Source organism: Mandrillus leucophaeus, unplaced genomic scaffold (assembly GCF_000951045.1).
Source record: "Mandrillus leucophaeus isolate KB7577 unplaced genomic scaffold, Mleu.le_1.0 Scaffold416, whole genome shotgun sequence".
Classification (NCBI taxonomy): Eukaryota; Metazoa; Chordata; class Mammalia; order Primates; family Cercopithecidae; genus Mandrillus; species Mandrillus leucophaeus.
The window spans coordinates 960,309-971,706 of record NW_012104432.1 but is presented as its reverse complement, the minus strand read 5'-3'; the positions used below and the strand labels follow the sequence as shown (position 1 = coordinate 971,706).

Here is an 11,398-nt window from a genome sequence, read left to right as displayed (position 1 = left end):
AAACAACACACAAAGAAGATGAAAGATTTGTTTTTACTTCTAGCCTTTTTAGTTCATCTATTTACTTACTAGTATCAACTAAGTTAAATAGAATGTTTATTTAAATTTTCTGAGCCTTCTATAGGAATTATTATTTTATTATTAATCAGGCCTTTGCATCTCTTGTACTGCTGGTTTTAAATATTTTCTACCTCCGATCAGGCTCTGCATTTCCTGACACCTAGGACCATTCTCCGTAGCTCCACTGCCGCAGCCAACAAATGCTGACAATCGAGCCTGCAAAACGCGGCAGTGCGAGACTCTCCTGTGTCACTGATACGTTCAGAAGAGAGTAAGAAAACCGGCAAATACAGCTGGTACTAGAGAGCAGCCACTATTCCAAGCAACTTACACTGACACCATTTAATCTTCGGGACAATCCAGGAAGCAAGCAGGACTGGCATATCTGTTTTACCGACAAGGACACTGGGGCACAGAGAGGTCAGATAACTCCCTCAAGGCTACACGAGTCAGTGGGGGTACCAGAATGTAACTGGGGATGCCTGACAACAGGGCCTGGGCTTTCAACAGCTGCTTACACCGCCCTCATGAGACATCCTGCCAGGACTGTTTTCTATTTAAGAACATATGAGGGGCTTCAAACATATTTATAAGGTTCTCCACCAAGAGCACACATTGCACAAGGCTCCCAGTGCTGTAGAAGGCTCTCTGTAACCCGTCTTCTCCCTTCCCAACTGTTGATTTCCTGTCACTCTCCTAGAACTACCCTATGCTATAGCCTAGTGTTTTCCAAACCATGGTGGTGACTGTGACCCGAAGGGTGAGTCACAACCAGATTTTTAAAATAAATTAAATAATAGAGACGAACGGAAAATGTCGCGGCGTGTGCCACATGGCACGGACACGTTTGGTTTCACTGCTCTGCTTCTCTGTGCATCAGGTCCCGAGATGGGACGGTTCTTCCCTGTGGAGCACAGCTCAGACGTCTACCACCCGGGCCCTGCACCACATCATGCTGCCTTGACACAGCAGGTGCTAGATACACGGCTGCTAAATGTACAGACAGACACACCAGGGAGCACCTCCAGGTCAGTGTTTCGGTAAATCTGAGTGGGAGCATTCTGTAAGTCAAGGCTTGTTGCTAGGTACTTGTCTGATTTTTTTCGAGACTGGATAAATAAGGAAAACTGAGGCTACCAAATTATGTATAAATCAAAGCAAACCAGAGCAAAACACATACAAATGTACAAATATTAAATACCATGGCCTTACCCCTGCGCCCAGGGTACACGTGTGGGTAGTACTCGTAATAAAGATCTGGCTGATCAAGATTTCCAAAGGGTTCAAATTCCATCTCAGCATTCTGGAAAAGGCCCAACTTCACTAGTAGTGCCAGCCTCACAAACCAGAGCTAAAAACAAAATACAATGGAAACAATAGGTTATCTATATATATCCAGTTCAGAAATTGCTATTCCTTATGAAGTTGGTTGTTAAGAGATTAATTTCTCATATATTAAAATAAGGGCTAACCTAACTTCCTATCTTTGCATATTTACAAAATCGTGTTTAAAAAAGCAGAACGTGGTCACTCTGCAAGGTGAGGTCATGAAAAATAAAATCCGACATTTGAAACATGCTGAATATTTAATTCTGAGATATCACTCATGCCTGCAGTTTCAGCTACTCGGGAGGCTGAGGTGGGAGGATCGCTTGAGCCCAGCAGTTTGAGCACAGCCTGGACAACATAGCGAGACCCTGTCTTTAAAAAAAAAATTACTATTGAGCTTAATAACAATGTGAATGGTTTTACATAAGTGTTTACTCAGTAAGTAAACACTGCTTACTGAGCAGGTGTGTGTGCAAAGCACTGTGCTAGGTGTCATGAAGATGGAAAGGCACCAAAGGAATGCGCCGCCTAGTGGAGGGCGGGGGAATGACGGCGGGAACGGGAGCAGGAAGGAGCGGAAGCGCGGGGATGGGTTGTGTTTGAGGGCAGCTCTCAGGGCTGCGGAGTTTCAAGGGGCCACAGGCTAAGGTAGGGTCTGCTCCTTCAGGGAACGTAAGGACAAAGGCACAGAGTGGACAAAACACGACGTACGAGAGCACAGCGTGCTCTGGCAGCATCTGGGGTACCTTCAGGAAAATGGTGGGAATTTGCATTAGAGAGCTGCACAGCCAGAGACTTAGGATTAAAAGGGGAACCTAATGTGATCTGACTTTACTGATGAGAAGAGTGAATTTCACCAAGTGTCCGCTGAGGGATGAATGGATAAAGGAACGTGGTACGACACACAGTGGAATACCACTCAGCTTTCATGGGGGAAATGCCGTTGTTTGTGATGTGGATGAGCCTGGGGGACATGACATTAGATGACACAAGCCAAGCACAGAAAGACAAACAGCGCGGGGCCTCACTTACACATGGAATCTGAAAACACTGGGCTCACAGAAGCAGAGGAGATGGCGGGTGCCGGGGCTGGGGGTGGGGAGGAGGGCAGGGCAGCGGAGGTTTGAGAGATGTTAGTCAAAGGAAACAAAATTCAGTGAGACAGGAGGAATAAGCTCAAGAGATCTATTGTAGACATGGTGACCACAGTTACAAACAACGTATACTAAAAATTGCTAAGACAGATTTTCAGTGTTCTCATTACACACACACGAGAAGATGAAATTTCGCATGGTAGGCAATGGGAAACTATCCAGCTCTTGACTAGCTCCGTTTCAGACCTAGTTGGAAAGGAGGGTGGTTCACCCTCTTTAGGCAGCCTGGTGGTCCCTGGCTCCCAGGAGGTCACCATATTGGTCTTGAGCTAGTGCCAACACGTGATCAGCAAAGTGCACTACGGCCCAGAACTCCTGGGCCCAAGTGACCCTCTTGCCTCAGTCTCCCCAGTAGCTGGGACTACAGTCATGTGCCACTATGCCGGGCAGTTTTCAAGCAGGAAAGTGAGATGATCAAAAGTGTGCTTTGAGAGTTTTTTTGGAGGTAGTTGATGGAATGAATGTGAATAAAGAAACCTGAACTAAGTTCATATAGGAGGCTAAAGCAACACTGCAATGAGAGCTTGAACTGCGGGTGGTGATGGGTTGGAGAGGAATGACAGAAAAACAGCCTAGGATTTGGCAAACCAGTGGATGGACAGGAGATGGGGGAAAGCGGCTCTTCTTGTCGGCTCTTGCGGGAAGAGGAAGAAGGAGAAGGAGCTTGCTGGAAACAGCTAAGCTGTCAGGGCTCCCCAGAGCTGCTCCTTTCAAAAGCTCATCACAGTTCTGAAGGATCTGGTGATCTGTTTAGTCCCGGGGGATTCCCACGTAAGCTAGAAGAACAGTTGAAAAACTCCCCAGGGAAAGGTAAGAATTTATCAACGTTTGCAGCTGTTCCTTCTTCTCAGATGAGTTTCCTTTTGTTCACAAGTCTATTTTGTGCATTCCTTTTTTTTTAAATTTCAGAGCAAGTGATATGCCAGGACGAGCAAACCCATGGCACATGGATCCTCCGTCCTTGGGGTGGACAGAACCAACTGCTCCTGTCACTGTTTCCTACCGGGCTCAGACATGCCCCAGATCCCCGCACAGGCCAGCTGCTGCTGCCAGTCGTGAGGCGAACCTGCCTGCTGACCCAAAGCCATGCTGGTCCCACCATGAGACTAAGTGTGGGCACCTGTGAGTGTGCTTCTGGGGCGCACAGGCGTCCTGATGGGCCAAAGTGAGAATTCCAGTGCCCCAGTATAGTATATACAATATAATTAGGAGATAAAGAAGCAGGATATGAAAATATACTTTTTGTTACTGGCATGAAAGGCCATGGTCCTGTCCATGTCCCCAAACTGTGATAAGCCAGGTTAAACTACAGCCCCTGAAAGGTGTTCGTTCTCACCTGCAGTGAATCTGTCGTGTGGCTGGTGGGCAGCCCGCTCTTGCCGTAGCCCTGGCCGTGGGCTGTGAGGAGACGTCCGCACAGGTCCACTGCTGCCCTCCAGTTTCTGCAGCTCTGCAAGACATGGCAGAACATGTGACCAAACACACATGCAAGGCATGGTGGAATCCATGACCCAAACGCATAGCCACTGGCCACAGCTGCTCACCTTGCTGGAAGCAGCGCCAGCCAGCCATTAGTAATCATGACAAGGTCAGTGTGCTGGCAGCACGGAGGGGAATGCCATTTGTCAACGCTGCACGTGTAATTAGGCAATAAGAGAGCCAAGCGTGAGATACAGTTCGAGCTGATCAAATCATAAAAACAGTAACATTTAGCAACTGATAGAGCATCGGGAAGAGGCTTTTTATTGGAAAGCTCCGCATCTCTCTCAATCTATATGACTGGTGTCCTTTTTAGCAGGATTGTCTTGAGATTTGTCAATTTAAAATCAATAAGGAAATTTTATGCTATGTGTTGGACATATATATTTGTATCTGTAAGCTCTGCATGTGACTATAAAATAAGTGGCTTTCTATGTTCATAATTCTAATTTATCAATATGAAAAAATCAATGAACTATGTGAACACAACATGTTCCAGGCCCATGTGGCAATGCACGGCATACTTTCACATCGCGTAATGTTACGGCTTCAACACGGAAGGGCTGGCTGGTACCGCCACGCTGGCTGATTCGTACAGACTTCTGTGTTTATCTTTGTCCTTGTGCAATGCAGAAAGGACAGCCGTTAGAGAAATGAATGGGAAAATAAGGTCGGAATGTTTAAACCTTTTAAGAAGCTAAAAGTGGATGCTCACTCTGTCTTTTCTCAAGGTAACGGGCACTATCTTTGAATACTGTAGATGTCCTCATTTCTGCAGCCAGTCAGTAAACATGCTTTAAGTACTTCCTGCCTGACAGAGACTGCAAGGCTGGCGGGGAGGTTAGTGAACGAGCACTCATTAGTGGATGATCTAGCAAGGGAGACAGACAATTAAACAATATGTTTCTCAAAAATTAGCTAAATGATTTTGTGTGCATGCCAAGCACTTCTCTGACAAGAAGTTTAGGAGTTTACATATTTTAAAAATGTGTGGTAGAGCCTGCCACACACGTCTTCTGTGTACTAGCTCACACACGCACTGCTCCCTCTCCACACCTCCTGCCCTCCACGCCCGGACACAGAGAACTCAGGGCCTGCTCACGAAGCGCCTAGGAGGGAAATGAGTGTCAGCTTTGCACTACGGTTGTTCTGCAGTCCTTTATCTGGCCTTCCTCAGGCAGGAGCTAACGACCTGCTCTAATTCCAGCTGCAGTGGGGGCGGCCGCTGTGTCGCAGGCAGGAGGGCGGGGCTTCTGTCTTCCGGGGCTCTGACATGTGGCCTCACACTCACACTGCAGGCTCAGCAATGGCTGAGTTTACAGAGCTGAGGTCATCTGTCCCACCTTACGGATGTGACAATTAAATAAGATACATGAAAGTGCTGAACACAGTGCCAGGCAGGAGGGAGGCATTAAAAATGTGGACGATGCTGTTAAAAATTCCCAAACTGTTTCTACATCAATCCAGAGCTGGCGTGCGCGTACCCAGTGAAACTCTGTGTGTGAGGGAAGGAACTGGTGCTGGGCCCGGAGCTTCAGACAGGCCAGGCTCTATGAGTGAGCAGCCGTGTGACCTGGCGCTGCAGACATCTCAGCTTCCTCCAGGTCTTCTCAGGGGTTGATAGTTCGTTTTCTAAAAATGCTGAACATTCTACTGTCCAGATTACCAGTTTGTTTACCCACTGACCTATTGAAGGACCTCTTGGTTGCCTCTAGTTTTTGGCAACTATGGATAAAGCTGGCATCAACATCTTTGGGCACATTCTTGTGTGGATATAAGCATTCGGCACAACTGGGTGAGACATCCAGGAGCGGAATGCAGTAACCGGAGTGCTGGGTTGTATGTAAGAGTGCGTTTAGTGTTGCAGGAGTCACCAAGCTGTCCTCCTAAGTGGCCGCGCCACCTTGCCTTCCCCAGCAGCGAGGGGTCCTGCGGTTGCACATCCCACCGCACTTGGTGGTGTCCGTGGTCTGTTTTTCAGTCACTCCAACTAGCATGTGTTTCACTGTCTGGTGAACTTTCCACCGTTCTCTCACAGACTTTTTCCTTTCACTGTACCTGCCACAGCCTGACGGTGGGTACTGGCCTCCATGGCACCAACCAGCGAGCTGCAAATATTAGCAGGAGAACTCAGATTTCTTAAAATATATCTCGCAGCCTTTTTTTTTTTTTTTTTTGGAAAGGAGGAGACCAGAGCATACATTGTGCAGTTGGAGTCTGTGGTTTTCTTCACTAGCTGGTGCGCAGCCACTGGACCCAGTCAGAGAACCACTGATCAACGGTGAAGATGAAGTCGGTGCCATGTTCCCCCAAACGGTCCACACTACAGCCAGTAACACAGGATTTCTGTGTTCTGGTTGACAGTTCAGAAACATTTTTAGATTGGTTAAGATAATTTACTAAAACGATCTCCAAATGCCTTCTCTAGTCTAAATTCAATGCAATAATCACTTTATATAATACAAATGGCTCTGTATATTCTCTTTGAATTGCAAATGTGAACGAGTGAGAGGGAAAGAGACTGTGCCAAGTCTGAACCAGTTCTATATATGCATCTAGGCAGACTCTGTATCCAGGGGCAACTAATAACTGCTCCCTTCCCGGTGCCCTACGCCTAAGGCTCTGGCCTGTCCTGCTAGAGAGGCTGGGGCCCTCTTCCCTCAGGACATGCTCTACGGTGAGGACGGGCAGGAGTTAATCAGGGAGGAGGAGGGGGGCAGAGACCCTCGAAGAGGACAGAATGTGTGCAAAGCCTGGCGAGAGCAGGCACGGGGGGGCACAGGGAGCAGAGGGCAGGGAGCAGAGGGCAGGGTGCAGGGCCCGAGGGGATGCAGTAAGGACCAGGTGGCTGGAGGCAGGAGGTGGAGGAGGGGCCGAGCCGGTGAGGATGAGGGGAGGCTGGGGAAGCAGGTGAGGACGGGTGGCACAGGAGGGGAGGCAGAGGAGGGTCAGGTGTGCTGGCCTTTGCAGGCTTCCAAGAGCACAGGCCACAGCATTTGAAGGCCCCAGTCTCCCTGCACTGATGGGGTGAACTTAAGGCGTCTGTGTAGATGTGAGTAAAGCTATGAAGAGGATGTTCCAGTAGCCGGGCCTGGTGCTGGCAATCTGTGCACATCCTGTGGACGCCCCCCACCCGCTACTGCCTGAGTTGGTGGGCAGAGCTCACAGGAGCCCAGAGGCCCGCCTCCTGTGCACCTGCACGGTGAGAAGGTTCTGTGCAACCACGGAAGAGCTAGGCATGCGTGGCAGAGCTCAGTAGCTGGACAGATACCGCATGGCCAGGAAGTCTACGACGTTCACTCCATGGCCTTTTACAGAAAACGCTGGCGGGTCCCAGGTCTCGGCCCCTCTGGCTCAGTAGTTCATTTCTGTCGACTTCAAGGACCACTGTGGGCTGACGTTAGCCCGCAAGTGGCTTGTGACTGATACCCGAGGACGAGGCACAGGAATGGAGATGCTCCTGCAGTCACGTGACAGAGAACTTTACGTGTACGGCATGCCGTGATAACAAAGCAAGGGCCTGCATTTGGCATGTGTTTTCCATTTCATTCTTTCATGACTGATTACTGTGAATTAGTTATTATTTATATTGATGGTGCAGAGTGGCAGAAGCAGGTGAGTATTTGTCCAGAGGGTCAGCGAGCAGACGTCGCCAGGAGGCAGCCCGCAGAGGAACTCAACATCCGGCAGGTTCCAGATAAAGCCATTAGCAGCTTTGTTGAGAGCTGGTTGGACTGGAATCAGATGAGAATAAGATTTGTGGAAAGGCCGGGCGTGGTGGCTCACGCCTGTAATCCTAGCACACTGGCAGGCTGAGTCAGGCAGATTGTTTGAGCTTAGGAGCTCAAGAAGGGCAACATGGTGAAACCCTGTCTCTATAAAACAAAAATGAGCTGTGTGTGGTGGCATGCATCTGTAGTCCCAGCTACCTGGGAGGCTGCGGTGGAAGGATCATCTGAGCCCAGGAGGCTGAGATTGCAGTGACCTGAAATCATGACACTGTACTCCAGTCCGGCGACAAGACTGAGACCCTGTCTTAAAAAAAAAAAAAACAAATCTGTGGAAACTAAGGAGAGGGAAGCAGAGAGGTGGGCAGCTGTAGGAACCTCCAGGGAAGTCGGCATGACCAGGGTGCCAGTGGAGGAAAGGCCAACAGCGGCCGCGAAGGTGAGACACTCCGTGTCTGTGTTTAAGCAAGTGCTTGAGTGTGTGAAAACACAGCGGAGGAGGCTGTAGCTGGAGAACAGCTGATTACACATTAGGAAGAAAGGATGACCCATGGCTCAAGGTTCCAGGCGTCAGGGCATGTGGGCCGAGGGCCGTCGGCGGGGACAGTCTGCCCGCCGACCTCAGCAGGTGTGTGTCCAGGATTAGGGACGTGAGATGCTACCAGAACTCTGTTTTGGCTCCAAAGCTGGGGGAACGTCACTCATTTTTAAAAGTGAGGAGGAAGGGGAGGGGTGGGAGGCTTGAGAGAGGTAGAGACAGTCTAAAAGGGCAGTGGGAGAGACCAGAGCAACCTGGCAGGAAGGCCCCGCAGTGCTGATGATCCACTCGACGCTGCCAAGCGTCACTGCTGATGCTTGAATGTGGGAAATTCTCCCGCAGCCTCAGCTGCTGGGTGTCCATGCAGAGGAAGCTGGAGGCTGAACCTGTCAAAAGCGCAGGTATCTGAGATGTGTGCAGTGGAAGAATGAAGGAGCAGGCATTCTGGGATTTGGGAAAGGCGTGTGTGAGATGTGGATCATGGAAACCACGCTGGGTAGAGAAGGAAGTGAAGTAACGAGGTGCAGAGGCACAGTCAGCGAGCAGATCGGTGAGCCACGGCGCGCAGGAAGGCAGAAGGTGTGGATGTGGATGTGGATGCCACACTGACCAGCTGGCTGGCGGGAGAGGGCACTCAGGAAATGGCAGCTGTGCCGCTGGAGCTGTGTAGGGTGTGGGTGATCATTAAGGCTCCAAGGGTGACCACGGGAGAAGTGGCCCCCACAAGAGCCAGAAGACGGCCTGGGGGAAGAGCTGGGCAACAGAGAGGCCCCTGGACTGGCTGGGCCGCCCCTGCTGACCCTGGAGTTGCGGGGTGAAGGGAAGGGTCTGGGAGGAGGACTACCAGGTCACCGCTCCTCAGCCATTCTCAGCTACCTGACCCCCGCCAGGCTGCTGAACTGTGCCTTGGTGCCTGGTAAGTAAAACGGATGTATTAATAGTTCTTCGTGATTCTAGTGAGGATTAACAGTTAATACAGGTGAAGTACTCAGAACCATGCTGGGAGCCTGGTGAGTGCGCAGGCAACGCCAGCTTTTCTCCCCGGGGCTCTGCAGCGCGGTACCTTCACAACCTCTCCGCGTACGTCTTCCCTGCGGGACTGTTGGACCATTAGCCCTGTAAATGCGTGCGCTGTTATTATTTTCGGTCGTAACAACATTATAAAGTAGGCATTATTATGACTTTTTTTTTTTTTGAGACAGGGCCTCGCTCTGTCATCCAGGCTTGAGTGCAGTGGTGTGACCACAGCTTGACCTCCCGGGCTCAAGTGATCCTCCCACCTCAGCCTCCGAGTAGCTGGGACTACAAGCATGTGTCACCACACCCAGCTGATTTTTGTATTTTTTGTAGAGACGGGGTTTTCCCATGTTGCCCAGGCTTGTCCTGCACTTCTGGGCTGAAGTGAGCTACGTACCTCGGTCTCCCAGAGTGCTGGGATTACAGACACGAGCCACTGTGCCTGCCACTATGACAATTTTTTTTTTGAGACAGAGTCTCTGTCGCCCAGGCTGGAGTGCAGTGGCACGATCTCGACTCACTACAACCTCCACCTCCTGGGTTCAAGTGATTCTCTTGCCTCAGTCTCCTGTGTAGCTGGGACTATAGGCACCTGTCACCACGTCTGGCTAATTTTTGTATTTTTAGTAGAGACGGGGTTTCACCATGTTGGCCAGGCTGGTCTTGAGCTCCTGACCTCTGGTGATCTGCCTGCCTCAGCCTCCCAAAGTGCTAAGATTACAGGTGTGAGCCATCACGCCCGGCCAATGATCATTTTAAAAATGAGAAACTTAAGGTTTTAATTTTCGTGGAAAGGAGAACAAAGAAGGTAATGAATAAATATTGGCGAAATCTGCATTTCCTCATCCATTCACTTAGCAGCCATTGACTGACCACCTGCTGTGGGCCAGGCACTGTGCTAGGCTCGGGGCACACAAGGCTGATGAAGAGGGCCAGGTCCCAGAAGCCAGGGCAAGTTTCCAACATCAGGTCACAAAGGTGAGATTTCAGTTCCAGGCAAGAGGGGCAACTGGGTGCTTCTAAACAGAGAAATGCATTTTGAAATAAAATGTTTGGAAAATGACTCCAGCTGCAGTGTACACACTGACTGGGGCAGTCTAAAGTCCGTACATGGTCAGGCGCTGCATCAGCCGGCAAGGCAGGAAGAGAGCAGCGAGCAGCGGGGTCCGGGCGGGGGTGGGCGGTGCCGTGGCTGCTCCCTAGAGGGTGAGAGAGACCCGAAAACAAACTAACCAATAACAGACTAACGCGGAAATCCAAGGGATGGCGCGAACCTGTCTCTACCCACTCGGGGCAGGCCGGACGTGGAGATGCCGCAGGCAGATGAGCTGGGTTTTACAAAATGACAGAAGATACAAAAAATGACAAGATGGTGGAACAGAAACGGCAAAGTGCCTGGTAAACGTGCAGATGGCAGGTTGCAGCTGAGAAGAGAAGACACCGGTTTGGGAGAAGCATGTGCCGGGGAGAGGTGACCCAGCGAGGGAGAAAGGCAGGCCCTCCCGAGAGGAGCGGGAGCAGGTACCACAGAGCATCTGCCCTGCAGCTGAGGAAGGCTGCCCGGGAGGGCACAGTGAAGGGGCCGGGGGAGGGCACAGTGAAGGGCCGGGGGCGCTGCGGTGCTTCTGCTCTTAGCTTCCAAGGACAGACCTGCCCCCGCAGACACACAGGAAAGCTCACAGAATGCCCTTGATGTTTCGGGTAAAGGAATAAAGAAACCTACCTGGGGAAGGCACAGTGTGAATTCACGGTGTGAATGCCTGTGAGGCGAAGCTGTTACAAGACAGCTCTTAAGGCAGGCTGGGCTGGCGGAGCGGGCTTAGCTTGCTGTTCATATTGTAAACAGAAGCACCCAGTCACTCCCTCACTTAAGAAGCATCAACTAAGCACCTGAGAGGAAGTACGTCCTACATCAGACAACAGGAGTACAAAGATGAACTCGGTATGACAGACAGTCATACAGAACATATGGCTACCAAACAGTGCATCAAGACAGACACAGATGCTCCGTCCATACCTATCGTAAGTTAGAAATACCATGAGTTGAAAATAAGTGGGCTGGGCGTGGTGGCTCACGCCTGTAATCCCAGCAC

The 11,398-nt window shown here is 50.4% G+C and overlaps 1 protein-coding gene across 1 annotated transcript in view; it reads right to left on the bottom strand.

Annotated features, from left to right (window-relative positions):
- Positions 1-11,398, bottom strand: part of LOC105548593 (trafficking protein particle complex subunit 12) — a 122,751-nt gene that overhangs the window by 70,033 nt on the left and 41,320 nt on the right. The window contains exons 3-4 of the mRNA XM_011992674.1: positions 3,880-3,993; positions 1,273-1,411 (exon numbers count right to left, since the gene is read on the bottom strand). Of these exons, the coding sequence (XP_011848064.1) occupies positions 1,273-1,411; positions 3,880-3,993 (253 nt within the window). The remainder of the gene's footprint in view (positions 1-1,272; positions 1,412-3,879; positions 3,994-11,398) is intronic.